At 47.0% G+C, this 21,702-nt stretch overlaps 1 protein-coding gene across 6 annotated transcripts in view; it reads right to left on the reverse strand.

Annotated features, from left to right (window-relative positions):
• LOC128703700 (serine/arginine repetitive matrix protein 2) overlaps positions 1-21,702 on the reverse strand; it is a 609,407-nt gene that overhangs the window by 240,591 nt on the left and 347,114 nt on the right. For 5 of the 6 annotated variants that reach the window (XM_070101171.1, XM_070101172.1, XM_070101170.1 and 2 more), the window contains exon 2: positions 6,132-7,475. In XM_070101171.1, coding sequence (XP_069957272.1) covers positions 6,132-7,475 — 1,344 coding nt within the window. The remainder of the gene's footprint in view (positions 1-6,131; positions 7,476-21,702) is intronic. The other variant, XM_070101173.1, reaches the window with a different exon arrangement.

Raw genomic sequence — 21,702 nt, forward strand, 5'->3', positions numbered from 1 at the left:
CAAGTGAGAGAGTAATTGTGGTAGGGGACTTGAATGCTAAAGTAGGAGAAACTTTTAGAGAGGGTGTGGTAGGTAAGTTTGGGGTGCCAGGTGTAAATGATAATGGGAGCCCTTTGATTGAACTTTGTATAGAAAGGGGTTTAGTTATAGGTAATACATATTTTAAGAAAAAGAGGATAAATAAGTATACAAGATATGATGTAGGGCGAAATGACAGTAGTTTGTTGGATTATGTATTGGTAGATAAAAGACTGTTGAGTAGACTTCAGGATGTATCAGATATATCAGATATATCAGATCACTTTCTAGTTGTAGCTACACTGAAAGTAAAAGGTAGATGGGATACAAGGAGAATAGAAGCATCAGGGAAGAGAGAGGTGAAGGTTTATAAACTAAAAGAGGAGGCAGTTAGGGTAAGGTATAAACAGCTATTGGAGGATAGATGGGCTAATGAGAGCATAGGCAATGGGGTGGAAGAGGTATGGGGTAGGTTTAAAAATGTAGTGTTAGAGTGTTCAGCAGAAGTTTGTGGCTACAGGAAAGTGGGTGCAGGAGGGAAGAGGAGCGATTGGTGGAATGATGATGTAAAGAGAGTAGTAAGGGAGAAAAAGTTAGCATATGAGAAGTTTTTACAAAGTAGAAGTGATACAAGGAGGGAAGAGTATATGGAGATAAAAGAGAGAGGTTAAGAGAGTGGTGAAACAATGTAAAAAGAGAGCAAATGAGAGAGTGGGTGAGATGTTATCAACAAATTTTGTTGAAAATAAGAAAAAGTTTTGGAGTGAGATTAACAAGTTAAGGAAGCCTAGAGAACAAATGGATTTGTCAGTTAAAAATAGGAGAGGAGAGTTATTAAATGGAGAGTTAGAGGTATTGGAAAGATGGAGGGAATATTTTGAGGAATTGTTAAATGTTGATGAAGATAAGGAAGCTGTGATTTCGTGTATAGGGCAAGGAGGAATAACATCTTGTAGGAGTGAGGAAGAGCCAGTTGTGAGTGTGGGGAAAGTTCGTGAGGCAGTAGGTAAAATGAAAGGGGGTAAGGCAGCCGGGATTGATGGGATAAAGATAGAAATGTTAAAAGCAGGTGGGGATATAGTTTTGGAGTGGTTGGTGCAATTATTTAATAAATGTATGGAAGAGGGTAAGGTACCTAGGGATTGGCAGAGAGCATGCATAGTTCCTTTGTATAAAGGCAAAGGGGACAAAAGAGAGTGCAAAAATTATAGGGGGATAAGTCTGTTGAGTATACCTGGTAAAGTGTATGGTAGAGTTATTATTGAAAGAATTAAGAATAAGACGGAGAATAGGATAGCAGATGAACAAGGAGGCTTTAGGAAAGGTAGGGGGTGTGTGGACCAGGTGTTTACAGTGAAACACATAAGTGAACAGTATTTAGATAAGGCTAAAGAGGTCTTTGTGGCACTTATAGATTTGGAAAAGGCGTATGACAGGGTGGATAGGGGGGCAATGTGGCAGATGTTGCAGGTGTATGGTGTAGGAGGTAGGCTACTGAAAGCAGTGAAGAGTTTTTACGAGGATAGTGACGCTCAAGTTAGAGTATGTAGGAAAGAGGGAAATTATTTCCCAGTAAAAGTAGGCCTTAGACAAGGATGTGTGATGTCACCGTGGTTGTTTAATATATTTATAGATGGGGTTGTAAGAGAAGTAAATGCGAGGGTCTTGGCAAGAGGCGTGGAGTTAAAAGATAAACAATCACACAAAGTGGGAGTTGTCACAGTTGCTCTTTGCTGATGACACTGTGCTCTTGGGAGATTCTGAAGAGAAGTTGCAGAGATTGGTGGATGAATTTGGTAGGGTGTGCAAAAGAAGAAAATTAAAAGTGAATACAGGAAAGAGTAAGGTAATGAGGATAACAAAAAGATTAGGTGATGAAAGATTGGATATCAGATTGGAGGGAGAGAGTATGGAGGAGGTGAATGTATTTAGATATTTGGGAGTGGATGTGTCAGCGGATGGGTCTATGAAAGATGAGGTGAATCATAGAATTGATGAGGGGAAAAGGGTGAGTGGTGCACTTAGGAGTCTGTGGAGACAAAGAACTTTGTCCTTGGAGGCAAAGAGGGGAATGTATGAGAGTATAGTTTTACCAATGCTCTTATATGGGTGTGAAGCATGGGTGATGAATGTTGCAGCAAGGAGAAGGCTGGAGGCAGTGGAGATGTCATGTCTGAGGGCAATGTGTGGTGTGAATATAATGCAGAGAATTCGTAGTTTGGAAGTTAGGAGGTGCGGGATTACCAAAACTGTTGTCCAGAGGGCTGAGGAAGGGTTGTTGAGGTGGTTCGGACATGTAGAGAGAATGGAGCGAAACAGAATGACTTCAAGAGTGTATCAGTCTGTAGTGGAAGGAAGGCGGGGTAGGGGTCGGCCTAGGAAAGGTTGGAGAGAGGGGGTAAAGGAGGTTTTGTGTGCGAGGGGCTTGGACTTCCAGCAGGCATGCGTGAGCGTGTATAATAGGAGTGAATGGAGACAAATGGTTTTTAATACTTGACGTGCTGTTGGAGTGTGAGCAAAGTAACATTTATGAAGGGGTTCAGGGAAACCGGCAGGCCAGACTTGAGTCCTGGAGATGGGAAGTACAGTGCCTGCACTCTGAAGAAGGGGTGTTAATGTTGCAGTTTAAAAACTGTAGTATAAAGCACCCTTCTGGCAAGACAGTGATGGAGTGAATGATGGTCAAAGTTTTTCTTTTTCGGGCCACCCTGCCTTGGTGGGAATCGGCCAGTACCAGTACCTAGTCCTAAGGTTCGTAGGTTCGAGTCTCCTTCAGCCAGAGATCAGTGTTTGTGTATATTTCGCATGCTCTCGCGAATTCCTTGCATTGTTCAAATCTCTAGTAAGGCTGATGCATGCAGGGGATGAGATGAAAAGCTGTAAGCCTTCTCCCTGAAAGCTGGCTGCCTTGGATCAAACGTGTAGTGCATGCTACACGCCAAGGTATTGTCCAGTGTGGGTAGATTGGTAAAGCACTGCGTACCTTGTCCTAAGGTTCGTAGGTTCGAGTCTCCTTCAGCCAGAGATCAGTGTTTATATATATATATATATATATATATATATATATATATATATATATATATATATATATATATATATATATATATATATATATATATATATATATAATATAATATATAATATAAAACTTGCTATTTTGGCTTAAATAGGAACGCTCTTCTTGCCGAATAAAGCAAGCGAAAATTTGTGTATGCAGTAATTTCGAAAAAATCATTCTGAACGTAACGAAAAAATATATTTCATTGTGTTTGTCATATTATTGTAAACTTATCTAAAATATATTTACCTGAATTATGCTAAATTAAATTGCGCTTGTTATAATAAGTTTCGTAATTTTCTTTTGTTACAAAATTATTAATTTTTACATTAACATAAATGAAGAAAATATATCTTTTATCGTAAAAGAGAAAATTTTAGAAAGGACTTAATTTTAACTGTAGACAGCCTGTACTGTCTGCACAGACAGCCCATGCTGTCTGCCAGCTTAGTTCATATTTCGCGCCACTCAGGTGCTGCCCTCTGTAGCCAGGATTCTCGGTAGGCACGCCAGCCTGCCGGCCCATGCCTCCGCCTCACTCACACAGCGGCCTAGCAGGAAGACACAAGTACTCCCAGCTCTCTCGTGGGATGGCCCTGCCTGGGCCATGGGCACAAACACACAAGCCTGTGTACCCACCACTACTTAACAATAAAGTAAGAAGCCTCCCAAGACGTTTATCATTTAACCACCCGCTTGCAGCACCTACCAAACAAACCGGTTATAATTGGTACCAGCGGTGGTCCCAGCAGTGTGTTTGCCCAAAGCAAGGAAGGAAGAGGGATGAAGTCATCTTCACTTCATCATCCCATACAAGAAGCATCCGTCTCTCAACAAGTTATCCTGATGTCGTGCCTGCACGTTTGAGCACCCAGACACAGGTACAAGCAGGATCCAGCCGAAATTTGCCGAAATTCTCCGAGAATTGTAAGTGGCGTCACAGTGGCCCCACGCTACAGTGACTCCACGCTACAGTGTCCCACGCTGTTTCTCAAGTCACGTGTTCAGCGTCACTTGTATGTTGCTGTTGTTGTTGTTCAGCTGAGCACAGCCGTTTCAGCAAGCCAGAGGTGAGTTTTGTGGTGATTTCTGCGTCCAGTGAGAGTTCTCTACGTATTTGTGGGTGGGGGAGGAGAGGAGAGGTAGTGGCTGTTCCTCACGTTGCCCATGCTTGCCCTAGTCACACTCACCCGTCTACCATACACCACTCACCACTGCCCACTCCCTCTGCTGTGTTTTCTGCTGTTTTCCATGTGAATTCATTGCCAGAGCTGTGTATCCGAGTGCCCGAGGCCACTCGAAGCTACATGGACCAGCATGCCATGTAGATCACGACACCACGTGGATCGCGACGCCACGTGGGTGTGGGCGATGTCACGTGGATCTACTAGCCACGTGAGTTACCAGATGTCCCAGGCCACATGCTGTGGTCTGCTGCCCACATCACATTGACGTCACCCATGATGCTGCCCGACTTCATGACGTCACGATGTCTGCCTGACGTCACCTTGAGATGTCTGCTGACGTCACCTCGAGATGTCTGCTGACATCAGTGCTGCTGACGTCATCACGCTTGACATCACATGATGTCACCATCGAGTGTTCAGTAATTATTTCAGTATTGTCGAGAAGATCGAGAGAAGATATATGTCGTGTTAATTAATTCCTCTCAGTCAGTGTTCTCACATGTTAGTGTACCGCGGGTGTGTAAAGTTTCCGTGTGTCCAGTGAGGTCTGAGCCAGACCTGAGTAGCACCACTGTGCTAGGTCACCCGTGTGACCAGTACATTTGACAGCTGATGTCAAGACAGCTCCGAGTGACCGAGCCCTCTTGTACAGAAAGCTTTTATGCTCGTCGCTCGTGTTGTTCTGCAGAATCGTACCTGCTACGATTCCCATCGAGATTTGTTTCACTTCACCTCCAGACCGTCAGAGTGCAGTTACATGTAGAGAAACAAGTCTGGGGACGCTTAGACTAACCCCTACTATAACTCCAACTGTCGAGAGAATGACACACTGTGTCAGCCTCGTGTCACAAGCTTCAGTGAACAGCCTGCACATAGAAGATGTCACTTTGACTGCTAGCTCTCTCACTGCAGTCTGGTGTATGATGTTACAACTCCCAGATGTTTCGCCCAGTCGTCTCTGCCACGACTCGCTCCATGCTCGCCGGCAGTGACAGCCCAGTGACAGTACCAGTTGAGAAGTGTCCTCCTGAGTCGCTTGCCAGAAGTCCTGCCCAGTTGCCGAGTTTTGTCGACGCCTCACTCGAGGGCACCAGCATGTTGTGGCCCAGGTTGAGTGAAACCTGCAGCGACTCCTGCGATGACTGCTTCACCGTTCCAGAGGAGACCGTAACCTGTTACGTCACAGCTCAGCCGCAGCGATGTCTCCTGTGTTGCAGTATCTGTCCAGACGCAGGAAGGCGTGCAGTGATGCCCTTCGATGCTCACTGCCTTTGACCACGATGTTTAGCACACCCCACATGTTTTTCTTCCCTCCCTGTAGGAAGTTTTTTTCCATGTCCATATGTATATATATGTTTTATTTTGTGTTCTGTGCCCTGTTCCTACGAGAGAGAGACCAAGTTTCTTTTACTACCAGTGTTGTCGCGTCGGGAGGACGCGCGGTAGGTGGCCGAGCGTATGTAGACAGCCTGTACTGTCTGCACAGACAGCCCATGCTGTCTGCCAGCTTAGTTCATATTTCGCGCCACTCAGGTGCTGCCCTCTGTAGCCAGGCCTCTCGGTAGGCACGCCAGCCTGCCAGCCCATGCCTCCGCTCACTCACACAGCGGCCTAGCAGCAAGACACAAGTACTCCCAGCTCTCCCTCGTGGGATGGCCCTGCCCGGGCCATGGGCACAAACACACAAGCCTGTGTACCCACCACTACTTAACAATAAAGTAAGAAGCCTCCGAAGACGTATCATTAACTCCCCGCTACCAGGATACCAAATAATCTCGTTATATAACGAGTTCTTGCTAATTGACCAGTTTTACCTATTCAGCACGACACATATAAATATATCAAAAGTACAGGTATTAAACACTTACCTGACTACACTATTAATGAGCTGCTGAGCTTGTTCAGGTGTGGGCGGTGGCCAGTCATCCCGTGGGTGGTGTCCGCCCCACAAGCCGCCCATCACGGTGGGGTGGTGGGGCGGCGGACCATACTCAAGTGGGTAGTCCAGCGGGTAGTCTGGCGGGAGAAAATCCGGGTGGATGTACTCTGGAGGGAGGTCTCGCGGGTAGGCCGGGTGATGGGGGTGAGGAGGAGGAGGCAGGAAGCTTCCCCCCAGCATAGGATCGGGGAGGTATCCCACTTCGAAGGGATAGAGAGGATATGTCGGGTATTCCATGGGAAGGAAGGGCGGGACTGGCACGGGGGATACCCTACCAGGAGACATGGGATTGGCTTGGCACATGGGTGGATACCCCATCAGGTGAGGGAACCTGATGGGGTCCTGAGGGTGAGGGAACGGCTCATCCATATACCGTGGATCAATCATTCTTGGATCAATCATTCTTGGATCCACCATTCTTGGATCCACCATTCGTGGATCCAGCAACGTATGGTTGTGGATGCGTTGATCCAACAGGTGGTCCTGGTAGGTGGTGTGGTCTAGCCACCTGTCTGACGACCTGGAGCGCTGACGACCATCCTGACTGTAGCTACGACCTTCCACCTCACCTGAACGACTCTTCCTCAGGTGTCGTGGTTCCCTGACGTCCCTATTGTCTCTGGAGACCCTGAGGGCGTCCCTAGAGCGCCCGCGACTGTCCCTGGGAGTCCTGGGTTTAGGGACCACCTCCCGCGTGTCCATGGTCGTAAGATCGCCCGAACTGGACGACAGGTCGTCGCGACGAAGACGGGTGTCCTCGCTACGCTGACGGCGTGGCTGACGGCGGCTGTCATCCTCCTGACGTCGTAATCTCGCCCGATCCTCTGACATTTGCCTCCTGACGCCGCCTTTAGCAGGCAGAGCAGCCAGTGGTACTGACGGAGGTACTGACGGAGGTACCGACGGAGGTACCGACGGAGGTATTGACGGAGGTACTGACGGAGAGTCAGGCACCTCCGGCAGCAGGCGCTGGGAGACACACACATCAGAGTTTATCTCCTGGTACTCGTGGCTGGACGGGGAGGAACTACCCGAGCCGGGGCAAGGTAGACGGGTCTTCCGGGGCAGTTCCGGGGGCACGGGGACGGCAGCATCTCGGGGCTTGAGGGTCCGGTCTACCGGTGGAGGGTCTGAAGGCTCCGGATCCGAGGTGTTGGAGCAGTGGTTGGCAGACTGGGGTGCTGGAGACTCGTCGTTGGTGTCTGTCTCAATGTCATCAAACTCTGACAACACACGGTCAAGCACATCCAAACTTTGTCGGATCTCCTCGCTGCTGCGGAAGAGAAAAAAACAGAAATTAGGACGAAGTACCACTGAACAGATAAACACACACACAAACATCAATCAATATTATCTCTCAGTCCACAGCAGGATTCCAGTCTGTAAACCGGACATCAGAGTACACAGTACTTCATCCACCATGCCAGACTCCAAATAATTTCGCCCGTCCGCGAACGGTTAACCACACACACACACACACACACACATATATATATATATATATATATATATATATATATATATATATATATATATATATATATTGCTGAATAGGTAAAACTTGCGATTTTGGCTTAAATGGCAACGTTCTTCTTGCCGAATAAGGCAAGCTAAAATTTGTGTATGCAATAATTTCGCAAAAATTAGTCTGAACCTAACGAAAAAAAAAATATATTTCATTGTGTTTATTTATTAAATTGTAAATTTATTTAAAATATATTCAGTTGGATTAGGCTGAATTAAATTGCGCTTGTTATAATAAGGTTAGGCAAGTTTTCTAAGGTTCTTTTGGTACAAAATTATTTATTTTTACATTAACATAAATGAAAAAAAATATATCTTTAAATGTATAAGAGAATTTTTTAAAAAGGACTTAATTTTAAACGAGTTCTTGCTAATTGATCAATTTTACCTATTCGGCAAGACACACACAATTAGTAATCAACAGTGATCAATAAAGCTGTTACTGCAGCCAGTAGTAGCAGCTTTACTGATCAGGCCTTCATCCACTAGGAGGTATGTTCTGAGACCCGCACTTCAGGTATACTTCAGGACAGTGTACACGACATCTGTGACGCCTATCACAGAGTAAGCAGCGCCAGCATGGAGCCCACATCTACCCCCAGAAAGGTTTGGAAACTAGATTACGTCCAGAGGAAAATGAGCCATGAAGACAGGCGTAAGCAACCGAAAGTGACAATCTTTAAAGAAAGTAGTACTAGGGGAGACATAACCACAGAGTAAAAGATACTTAAACAATACTTCCTCAATGTGTAAGAAGGCAGATGAAGAGGCGGTGGGGGGGGAAGACCACAAAGTTTCAAGAACAGGTATGATTTAGGCCATTTATACCATGAATCAGTAAAGCTGGTGGATGGTACTTAAAAAAAAGCCAGAGCCAGGAGCTACGACTCAACCCTAATACAAAACTGAAGGCAATCACACAAACACGTAAGTGCAACACAACACAATGAGTGCACACCACCAAGGATGTGCGTCGAGTGCCTTGTAACAAGACCCACTAGAGTGCACGTCTCGTACTACCATCTTACATTATAAGTAACCAGAGGAACTCATCTTTTATTGGTTATTTCACAGTTGTAATATACTTACTGATGCAGAACAAGCCACATGAGGATGGAAATATTTAGCTCTAGATCTTTCACACGCTCGTGCGTCGTCAGGAGCTATGCAATGTTGCAAGATAGTAACATAATAAGGGAAATTCTCTGAGACAAGGCAGAAGACATCAGTGTCAGCCCATGACACAGAGTGGCTTGTGTCTGCATTGTTAAGATCGTCAGTTTTCGACTGTGTTCAATACTGACTTGTGACTTAGAGATAACAAGACCACAATGGAAATAAGTCACTTTTTCTAACTTTTTGGGGTCTATCCTGGGTAACATCATACTAGGTATAATAACTGTACTTATGTAAACCTGTATCTAAATAAACCTAACTTATGTAAACCTGTATCTAAATAAACCTAACTTATGTAAACCTGTATGTAAACAAACCTAACTTATGTAAACCTGTATGTAAACAAACCTAACTTATGTAAACCTGTATCTAAATAAACCTAACTTATGTAAACCTGTATCTAAATAAACCTAACTTATGTAAACCTGTATGTAAACAAACCTAACTTATGTAAACCTGTATGTAAACAAACCTAACTTATGTAAACCTGTATCTAAACAAACCTAACTTATGTAAACCTGTATCTAAACAAACCTAACTTTCACTCAGTACCTATGACCTCTCTTATTACTGTCTGTGTGTGTCTCTCCTTCCTCCATCCTACATTGTCTTCACACACCTCTCCCCATCCTTCCTTCTCCTGTATTAACCTCCTCCTCCTCCTCTCTTACCCCATCTCCTCCCTCCTGTCTCTCTCAACACTCAAAAGTCATACGAAGCAACGGGAGGAAAACAATAATAGTGAAAGCCTAAATAAACCAGAATATACGCAGCCATAACCATTATCATACACCACTTGTGTAGCTGGCACCCTCCCTGGCACCCCTCCGTGGCACCCCTCCCTGGCAACCTTCTTGGTACCCCTCCCTACCAACCTTCCTGTCACCCCTCCCTGGCAACCTTCTTGGTACCCCTCCCAACCATCCTTCCTGGCACCCCTCCCTGGCAACCTCCCTGACAACCTTCCTGGCACCTTCCCTGGCACCCTTCCCCCTCTACTGCCTGCTGCTTCTATATCAACATTAAAGACTCTTAACCTCCTTAGGTGTTACCCTCCAAGGTAACTCCTCCAGTCTTCAAGGGCGGGGGTCACCTGATATCTTCAAGTCAGTTCCTGATCAGCCAGGCTGTGGTGCCAACAGTCTGACCCAAGCCATGAACCAGGATTGTTCTGGGAGCGGGTACGATGACCCCCGGAAGGTGACGGGTAGTCAGGTCACAGCCAGGTCAAGTCTTGCCACCTTCACTTTCTCCTCCTCCTAGTTCAAAAGATAAAAACACTAGTCCGTGCGTATCCTCCTGGTAGATATACCTGCAAATCCCTCTTAAATCCAGTCTACCCATCATTCTTCATCTGACTCTCCCCACTATATAGTCATGTTTACGTGTGGCCAGCAGTAACAGCCTGGTTGACAAGACCCTGATCCACCACGAGGCCTGGTCTCAGACCGAGCTGCAGGGGCGCTGACCCCCGAAACCCTGTCTAGGTATGTAGTCTTGACACACTCGCTATGGGAAGCCACAGCTGGGTCACCAAATGGAGAAGACCCGGGCTAGGATGTCCTGGCGAACTTATCTGTACGTGTACCTGCTTACCCGGGTAAACCTGTTTGTTACTTGATAAAGCCCCACTGTGTGGGCGAAACATTGTCAACAAAGGATCACGTTATATTGCATTTGTATCTATTTTCCCGCTCTTAGCAAACCACAATATATATGACACAACCAGAAAACAATGTAGAGCCACGACCCGAACCTACATAGTATCATAACATTCTGCGGTGAAGAGATGTGGAAAGTGTAAAACTGAACCAGGGGACAAGCTAGGGCGCCATGAGAAAGATACTGTGTCAACATGCGTGGTCCAAGACTGTTCAACCTGTTACCAGCAGATATGAGAAACATTGCTGGAACTAGTGTACAAGTCTTGCAGAGCAAACTGGACCACAACCTCCAACGAGTGTCACATCAATCAAGCTATGATGGATATGTGGGCCAGCGGGCTGCTAACAGCAACAGCCTGCGTAAACAAGCTGGTTGGTTAGAAAATCCTTCAAAGTCCGTGTGCGCGTGTGCCTGTGTTCGAGAGAGAGAGAGAGAGAGAGAGAGAGAGAGAGAGAGAGAGAGAGAGAGAGAGAGAGAGAGAGCGTCTCCTTCAGCTGGTATTGGTGTGTAAATAAGAGTCCCCCCCCCCAAGAGAGCCTCTTAGAGACAGAACACGCTCAAATGGTGCAATATGGCAGAGTGCCTATATCCCCTCCCCCCGTCTGTCTGTCTGTCTGTGTCTGTCTGTCTGTCGCTCTCTCCCTCTCTCTCATGTAGACACTGTACTAACACCACCACCACAACTCACACACTTTACCACAAACTGACCAACTCTAGTTGTATTCCGAGCTTCTACTGACGTGCTTATTATATAAGATTCTAATGATGTACTTGCAATTTAAGTTTCTCTTGATGTAATTTAACTGAAGATGTACGAAAGTACCTAAACTCTGAAAATAACAGGCTAGATAACTAGCACTTTCAAGACCACCACCCTCAAGGTAGGCTGTAACACTGTTGTATACTGACCAACACCCTCAAGGTAGGCTGTAACACTGTTGTATACTGACCACCACCCTCAAGGTAGGCTGTAACACTGTTGTATACTGACCAACACCCTCAAGGTAGGCTGGAACACTGTTGTATACTGACCACCACCCTCAAGGTAGGCTGGAACACTGTTGTATACTGACCAACACCCTCAAGGTAGGCTGGAACACTGTTGTATACTGACCACCACCCTCAAGGTAGGCTGTAACACTGTTGTATACTGACCAACACCCTCAAGGTAGGCTGGAACACTGTTGTATACTGACCACCACCCTCAAGGTAGGCTGGAACACTGTTGTATACTGACCAACACCCTCAAGGTAGGCTGGAACACTGTTGTATACTGACCACCACCCTCAAGGTAGGCTGTAACACTGTTGTATACTGACCAACACCCTCAAGGTAGGCTGGAACACTGTTGTATACTGACCACCACCCTCAAGGTAGGCTGTAACACTGTTGTATACTGACCAACACCCTCAAGGTAGGCTGGAACACTGTTGTATACTGACCAACACCCTCAAGGTAGGCTGTAACACTGTTGTATACTGACCAACACCCTCAAGGTAGGCTGGAACACTGTTGTATACTGACCACCACCCTCAAGGTAGGCTGGAACACTGTTGTATACTGACCACCACCCTCAAGGTAGGCTGGAACACTGTTGTATACTGACCACCACCCTCAAGGTAGGCTGTAACACTGTTGTATACTGACCACCACCCTCAAGGTAGGCTGTAACACTGTTGTATACTGACCACCACCCTCAAGGTAGGCTGTAACACTGTTGTATACTGACCACCACCCTCAAGGTAGGCTGTAACACTGTTGTATACTGACCACCACCCTCAAGGTAGGCTGGAACACTGTTGTATACTGACCACCACCCTCAAGGTAGGCTGTAACACTGTTGTATACTGACCACCACCCTCAAGGTAGGCTGTAACACTGTTGTATACTGACCACCACCTTCAAGGTAGGCTGTAACACTGTTGTATACTGACCAACACCCTCAAGGTAGGCTGTAACACTGTTGTATACTGACCACCACCTTCAAGGTAGGCTGGAGCACTGTTGTATACTGACCACCACCTTCAAGGTAGGCTGGAATACTGTTGTATACTAACCACCACCTTCAAGGTAGGCTGGAATACTGTTGTATACTGACCACCACCTTCAAGGTAGGCTGGAACACTGTTGTATACTGACCACCACCTTCAAGGTAGGCTGGAATACTGTTGTATACTGACCACCACCTTCAAGGTAGGCTGGAACACTGTTGTATACTGACCACCACCTTCAAGGTAGGCTGGAACACTGTTGTATACTGACCACCACCTTCAAGGTAGGCTGGAATACTGTTGTATACTGACCACCACCTTCAAGGTAGGCTGGAACACTGTTGTATACTGATCACCACCTTCAAGGTAGGCTGGAACACTGTTGTATACTGACCACCACCTTCAAGGTAGGCTGGAACACTGTTGTATACTGATCACCACCTTCAAGGTAGGCTGGAACACTGTTGTATACTGACCACCACCTTCAAGGTAGGCTGGAACACTGTTGTATACTGATCACCACCTTCAAGGTAGGCTGGAACACTGTTGTATACTGACCACCACCTTCAAGGTAGGCTGGAACACTGTTGTATACTGACCACCACCTTCAAGGTAGGCTGGAACACTGTTGTATACTGACCACCACCTTCAAGGTAGGCTGGAACACTGTTGTATACTGACCACCACCTTCAAGGTAGGCTGGAATACTGTTGTATACTAACCACCACCTTCAAGGTAGGCTGGAATACTGTTGTATACTGACCACCACCTTCAAGGTAGGCTGGAACACTGTTGTATACTGACCACCACCTTCAAGGTAGGCTGGAACACTGTTGTATACTGACCACCACCTTCAAGGTAGGCTGGAACACTGTTGTATACTGACCACCACCACCTTCAAGGTGGGCTGGAACACTGTTGTATACTGACCACCACCTTCAAGGTAGGCTGGAATACTGTTGTATACTGACCAACACCTTCAAGGTAGGCTGGAACACTGTTGTATACTGAACACCACCTTCAAGACAAGCGAGATTGCCGAGCTGGAAAATGTACAGAGAACTTTCACTGCTCGTATACACTGTCAAGCATCTGAACTGCCGGAACGTTCAAAGTCTCTTCAGCTGTATTCCTTGTAACGTAGGCGAGAAAGGCACATCATAATTTACACCCGGAAAGTCCTAGAGGGACTAGTACTAAACCTGAACACTATAATCACTCCGTGGAACAACAGATTTGACAGTGTAGAGCACCTCCAATAAAAAATAGGGGAGTGACGAGTACGCTAAGGAAGAGCCCAATAAATGTAAGGGAACCACGACTTTTCAATACACTACCTGCGTAGATAAGGAGAATCTTTTTTTTTATGATTAATGTCCAGGGTTTATTACCTGGACCTCAGCAATGAGAGAATCACTAACAAACCTCTGACTGTCTTCATGGGGAAACTGGACAAGTTCCTCACACCAGATCCTGACCAGCCGGGCTGTGGGTCATACGCTGGGCTACGCGTGTCCAGCAGTAACAGCGAGGTTGATCAGCCCTTGATTCACCGGGAGACCTGGTCTGGGACCGGCTTGCGGGGGTCGCTGACCCCCGGAAACATCCTTCAGGGATGATTCAGTACTTTGAAAACAGTGAAGAACATTAAGTATACAGTGATTTAATCTACTCTACGAGCAGGAAATAGTCCAAGACAATCCTATAGGCCTCCAGGACAGTGAAAATAGGCCTCCAGTGCAGTGACAATAGGCCTCAAGGACAAAGTGAAAATAGGCCTCCAGGACAAAGTGACAATAGGCCTCCAAGACAAAGTGACAATAGGCCTCCAAGACAAAGTGACAATAGGCCTCCAAGACAAAGTGAAAATAGGCCTCCAGGACAAAGTGACAATAGGCCTCCAAGACAAAGTGACAATAGGCCTCCAAGACAGTGACAATAGGCCTCCAGGACAGTGACAATAGGCCTCCAAGGCAAAGTGACAATAGGCCAAGAGAGTGACAATAGGCCTCCAAGACACAGTGACAGGCCTCCAAGACAGTGACAATAGGCCTCCAGGACAGTGACAATAGGCCTCCAAGACAAAGTGACAATAGGCCAAGACAAAGTGACAATAGGCCTCCAAGACACAGTGACAGGCCTCCAAGACACAGTGACAATAGGCCTCCAGGACAGTGACACTAGGCCTCCAAGACAAAGTGACAATAGGCCTCCAAGACAAAGTGACAATAGGCCTCCAGGAAAAGCGAGAAACACCAATTTCAACTTCTGGTGGGATTTGTTTGTCAATCTTTGGGAAGAACTCAATCAAAAGTTGAAATTGATGTTGCTTGGCGAGTCCCATCCCCAGGAGTACCCGGAGGCCTAAATTGTGGAGCATCCAGTAGGCCTAGTTGCTTCTACACATGCTCCTGGGACTGGCAGTAGGCCTAGCTGCTGCTCAAACCTGCAAGTTGCTAGTAGGCCTATCTGCTTAACCTCAGTAGGTTATTAGACCTATCTGCTTAATCTTTCTAGGTTAGTAGGCCTATCTGCTTAACCTTTGTAGATTAGTAAACCTATCTGCTTAACCTTTGTAGATTAGTAAACCTATCTGCTTAACCTTTGTATGTTAGGCCTATCTGCTTAACCTTTGTATGTTAGTAGGCTTATCTTAACATCTGGAGCCAAACTTCTCCAGGCTGATGGACTGACCACCTCAAAACTACGTCTTGAAGGATGGACTATTGACACCGTATTCACATCTCTCCTGCTTCTGCTCACTCTTCTATACCCGACTGAAGAAGTCTACTGTGTAGGCGAAACGTTTCGGAATAAAGATACCTAACTTAACGTTCACTTAAGATGGAAGGGAAGATCGTATGGGACCCCTGTAATTTCCCGCTGTTTTGAACCTTAAGATGGAAGGGAAGATTGTATGGGACCCCTGTAATTTCCCGCTGTTTTGAACCTTAAGATGGAAGGGAAGATTGTATGGGACCCCTGTAATTTCCCGCTGTTTTGAACCTTAAGATGGAAGGGAAGATTGTATGGGACCCCTGTAATTTCCCGCTGTTTTGAACCTTAAGATGGAAGGGAAGATTGTATGGGACCCCTGTAATTTCCTGCTGTTCTGAACCTCTTAAACATTAACTGTTTGATGATTCGTAAAATTGCTAGAGTAATCCCGGAGTGTCTGGCTGCCTCGTACGCTCCTCCACGGCCACTCTACCCATTAAGATATGCAAATATTTATGCCGTAATAATGGAGATTTGCAAACTTTCTCCAAAGAGGCAGTGTGTATGTTGGTGGGCAGGAAAATCAGTATGGGTGGGCAGGAAAACCAGTATGGGTGGGCAGGAAAACCAGTATGGGTGGGCAGGTAAACCAGTATTTGTGGGTAGGAAAACCAGTATGGGTGGGCAGGTAAACTAGTATGGGTGGGCAGGAAAATCAGTATGGGTGGGCAGGAAAATCAGCATTTGTGGGCAGGAAAATCAGTATGGGTGGGCAGGAAAACCAGTATGGGTGGGCAGGAAAACCAGTATGGGTGGGCAGGTAAACCAGTATTTGTGGGTAGGAAAACCAGTATGGGTGGGCAGGTAAACTAGTATGGGTGGGCAGGAAAAAGGTATTGGTGGGCAGGAAAAGCAGTATGGGTGGGCAGGAAAACAATGCTACAAGCTGGGTCCGAAGACCAACGGTCCCGTTGACTAACAGTTTCTGTTGCACCCTCACAAGACATTCACAAATTAGACAACTTAATGATTAATTTGGCCAGGTCTAAACTTGAGCCATCCTTCAAAGACCAGATGTTATGATGTCGACAACCTGGAGAGAGAGAGAGAGAGAGAGAGAGAGAGAGAGAGAGAGAGAGAGAGAGAGAGAGAGAGAGAGAGTTGGAGAAAGTATGTGTGTGTGTGTGTCTCTGTGTACGCACGTGTAGTCAGTGTGTCCACACGGGTATGCAAGGGCACATATTTAATGCCATGTATAATAATGCGTCACTGCGCACGTAAATATGCGAGAAACTTTCCACACTTGGTAATGAATTCCCGGTAAAGACAAGACTTCAAGGTGAAGGAGAATCATCTGTCGCGAAGTAATCGTTTTAGGGGGCCAGTCCCTCACCCTGAAGTGTTCAGCTTCAGTCTTGAACTGGCAAGGTCGCCACTGTAAGGTCTCCCACAAGGTCACCAGTAAGGTCTCCCACAAGGTCACCAGTAAGGTCTCCCACGAAGATAAAACTTTACACATTCACAGCAATATTTCTCAAGATGACTCAAGTCATCAGCTTTACTGAGACGAGAGAGAATGAGAGAGAGAGAGAGAATGAGAGAGAGAGAGAGAGAGAGAGAGAGAGAGAGAGAGAGAGAGAGAGAGAGAGAGAGAGAGAGAGAGAGAGAGAGAGAGAGAGAGAGAGAGAGAGAGAGAGAGAGAGAGAGAGAGACTTAAAAGCGAAAGCTAGTCGTAATAACCTGACAATATTACCTGGGTAAGAATCAAGCATCCAGCAGATAGCGATGACAACAACCAGTGCCCCCTCCCCCGACACACACGGGGCCAGAAGCTATGAATCGACTCGTGCAACCACAAACAGAGTACACACACACACACACACACACACACACACACACACACACACACACACACACACACACACACACACACATACACACACACACACACGAATAAAAGACGAAGGACGAACAGAACGCCAGACGCTACATGACCTATCAAGACACGCACACAACAGGCAGGAGGGGGAACATCACACACACAGCAAACAGGATGGGGGGCAAAGGATGGGGGGGCAATAGATAGGAGGGCAACAGATGAAGGCTCAACAGAAGCGCCAGATGCACCATGAAAGACCCGTTTGAGGTAACGGGGAAGTGACCACGTCTGGCCAACAGTAATTGGTGCACATCTCCCCCTACCTCTTCCCCAAGCCTCCCTACCCCCACCAGAGGCACCTTTGGTCCCTCTTACTGCCAACCATCATCAATTATCCCTACACACCTTACGCAGGGTGTAAGTTTATTCAGGTACACACAAATAGAGTTACATAGATTATCATACATAGCAGCATATGTGTAGAGAACCTAGGATAACCTCAAAAAGTCAAAGCGACTTATTTCCAGTGGGAGAGAGGAAGAAGGGAAGAATATGAGAGAGAGAAGAAAGGAGAAAATAAACAAAACTATGGAGGAGGAAGAGGGCGAAGAGAAATAAAAGAAGGAACGGCAAAGAAAGAAAATGGAAGAGAATGAATAAGGAAGAGATGAGAGTGGTAATTACTTGTCTTAGCAAGAGTGAAATACTGACTTATCAGGTTACTGGACTGGATGTATATCCGGAGTCTACCTGCAGGTTATTCCGGGGGTCAACGCCCCCGCAGCCCAGTCCTTGACCAGGCCTCCCGGTGGATCAGGGCCTGATCAACTAGGCTGTTACTAATGACCGCACGTAGTCCAACGTAGGAACCACAGCCCGGTTGATCTGGCACCGACTTTAGGGATCTGTCCAGCTCCCTCTTGAAGACAACCAGGGGTCTACTGAATTCCCTTATGGATGGTGGGAGGCTGTTGAACAGTCTTGGGCCCCGGACACTTGAATTTTCTCTTAGTGTACTAAAGACGCCCCTACTTTTCACTGGGGTATGTTGCATCGCCTGCCAAGTCTTTTGCTTTCGTAGGGAGTGATTTCTGTGTGCAGATTTGGGACCAGTCCCTACAGAATCTTCCAGGTGTAGATTATGATACAGCTCTCTCGCCTGCGCTCCAGTGAGTACAAGTCAAGTGTTTCCAGGCGCTCCCAGTAGTTAAGATGTTTGATGGAACTTATACGTGCAGTCAAGGTTCTCTGTACATTCTCTAGATCTACAGTTTCAGCTGCCCTGAACGTCGATGTCAATGTACGGCAGTATTCCAGCCTAGAGAGAACAATTATTGTTGATTATTGCAGATTATTATTGCACAATGTTGATTATAAGTGATTTAAAAAGGATCATCACTGGCATCACAATTCTTGTTTTTCTTAATATATTACAGCCAACTTGTACAATATATTACATCTAACTTGTACAATATATTACAGCCAACTTGTACAATATACTCGAATTATATCAGTTATTTACACCAACTTTTCCCTCTCATTATGTTTATTCTACTACCTCACCATCTTCACTGTCTCACCATCCCTTATTTTTAAAGTCATCTTCTTCACCACCCAGGGTAACAATTTCATTTTCCCCCTCATTACTACTCATTTTTTCCTCCCATTTCCCCTATTGCTCTCCCCTTCCTATCACCCCTCACAGCCTTCCCCCCTCCCATCACCCCTCATACCTTCCATTTCTTATCTCCCTCCTCATCCCCTACCTATTATCCATCTCCCTCATCACCTCATGCCCATTACATCCCTTTACTTACCCCATACCTATTACCTATCCCCTAGACTGGAGGGAGTCCCAATAGTGCAGCATCAACAGCACCATAGTCAATACCATCATGGTGGGTCCTATGGTTCTGCCACACCCATCATAGGGAGAGAGAGAGAGAGAGAGAGAGAGAGAGACTCGACCTTGGTCACTCGCATTTAAAGAAAAGTGTACAAGTTATCTGCACCGTAAATCCTGGGTACTGGGACCTTTAATCCCAGCACTAGCACCGTAAATCCTGGGTACTGGGACCTTTAATCCCAGCACTAGCACCGTAAATCCTAGGTACTGGGACCTTTAATCCCAGCACTAGCACCGTAAATCCTGGGTACTGGGACCTTTAATCCCAGCACTAGCACCGTAAATCCTGGGTACTGGGACCTTTAATCCCAGCACTAGCACCGTAAATCCAGGTACTGGGACCTTTAATCCCAGCACTAGCACTGTAAATCCTGGGCACTGGGACCTTTAATCCCAGCACTAGCACCGTAAATCCTGGGTACTGGGACCTTAATCCCAGCACTAGCACTGCAAATCCTGGGCACTGGGACCTTTAATCCCAGCACTAGCACTGTAAATCCTGGGTACTGAGACCTTTAATCCCAGCACTAGCACGTAAATCCTGGGTACTGGGACCTTTAATCCCAGCACTAGCACCGTAAATCCTCGGTACTGGGACCTTTAATCCCAGCACTAGCACCGTAAATCCTGGGTACTGGGACCTTTAATCCCAGCACTAGCACCGTAAATCCTGGGTACTGGGACCTTTAATCCCAGCACTAGCACCGTAAATCCTGGGTACTGGGACCTTTAATCCCAGCACTAGCACCGGAAATCCTGGGTACTGGGACCTTTAATCCCAGCACTAGCACCGTAAATCCTGGGTACTGGGACCTTTAATCCCAGCACTAGCACCGTAAATCCTGGGTACTGGGACCTTTAATCCCAGCACTAGCACCGTAAATCCTGGGTACTGGGACCTTTAATCCCAGCACTAGCACCGTAAATCCTAGGTACTGGAACCTTTAATCCCAGCACTAGCACCGTAAATCCTGGGTACTGGGACCTTTAATCCCAGCACTAGCACCGTAAATCCTGGGTACTGGGACCTTTAATCCCAGCACTAGCACCGTAAATCCTGGGTACTGGGACCTTTAATCCCAGCACTAGCACCGTAAATCCTGGGTACTGGGACCTTTAATCCCAGCACTAGCACCGTAAATCCTGGGTACTGGGACCTTTAATCCCAGCACTAGCACCGTAAATCCTGGGTACTGGGACCTTTAATCCCAGCACTAGCACCGTCAATCCTAGGTACTGGGACCTTTAATCCCAGCACTAGCACCGTAAATCCTGGGTGCTGGGACCTTTAATCCCAGCACTAGCACCGTAAATCCTGGGTACTGGGACCTTTAATCCCAGCACTAGCACCGTAAATCCTGGGTACTGGGACCTTTAATCTCAGCACTAGCACCGTAAATCCTGGGTACTGGGACCTTTAATCCCAGCACTAGCACCGTAAATCCTGAGTACTTGGACCTTTAATCCCAGCACTAGCACCGTAAATCCTGGGTACTGGAACCTTTAATCCCAGCACTAGCACCGTAAATCCTGGGTACTGGGACCTTTAATCCCAGCACTAGCACCGTAAATCCTAGGTACTGGGACCTTTAATCCCAGCACTAGCACCGTAAATCCTGGGTACTGGGACCTTTAATCCCAGCACTAGCACCGTAAATCCTGGGTACTGGGACCTTTAATCCCAGCACTAGCACCGTAAATCCTGAGTACTGGGACCTTTAATCCCAGCACTAGCACCGTAAATCCTAGGTACTGGGACCTTTAATCCCAGCACTAGCACCGTAAATCCTAGGTACTGGGACCTTTAATCCCAGCACTAGCACCATAAATCCTGGGTACTGGGACCTTTAATCCCAGCACTAGCACCGTAAATCCTAGGTACTGGGACCTTTAATCCCAGCACTAGCGCCGTAAATCCTGGGTACTGGTGTTACTTCGCCCAGGTGATGCCAGCAAGTGTGACGAGGTGTTACTGCACCCAGGTGATGCCAGCAAGTTTGACGAGGTGTTACTGCGCCCAGGTGATGCCAGCAAGTGTGACGAGGTGTTACTGCGCCCAGGTGATGCCAGCAAGTTTGACGAGGTGTTACTGCGCCCAGGTGATGCCAGCAAGTGTGACGAGGTGTTACTGCGCCCAGGTGATGCCAGCAAGTGTGACGAGGTGTTACTGCGCCCAGGTGATGCCAGCAAGTGTGACGAGGTGTTACTGCACCCAGGTGATGCCAGCAAGTGTGACGAGGTGTTACTGCGCCCAGGTGATGCCAGCAAGTGTGACGAGGTGCTACTGCGCCCAGGTGATGCCAGCAAGTGTGACGAGGTGCTACTGCGCCCAGGTGATGCCAGCAAGTGTGACGAGGTGTTACTGCACCCAGGTGATGCCAGCAAGTGTGACGAGGTGTTACTGCACCCAGGTGATGCCAGCAAGTGTGACGAGGTGTTACTGCACCCAGGTGATGCCAGCAAGTGTGACGAGGTGTTACTGCGCCCAGGTGATGCCAGCAAGTGTGACGAGGTGTTACTGCACCCAGGTGATGCCAGCAAGTGTGACGAGGTGTTACTGCACCCAGGTGATGCCAGCAAGTGTGACGAGGTGTTACTGCGCCCAGGTGATGCCAGCAAGTGTGACGAGGTGTTACTGCGC

The sequence above is a fragment of the Cherax quadricarinatus genome, chromosome 76, assembly GCF_038502225.1.
Source record: "Cherax quadricarinatus isolate ZL_2023a chromosome 76, ASM3850222v1, whole genome shotgun sequence".
NCBI classification, from domain to species: Eukaryota; Metazoa; Arthropoda; class Malacostraca; order Decapoda; family Parastacidae; genus Cherax; species Cherax quadricarinatus.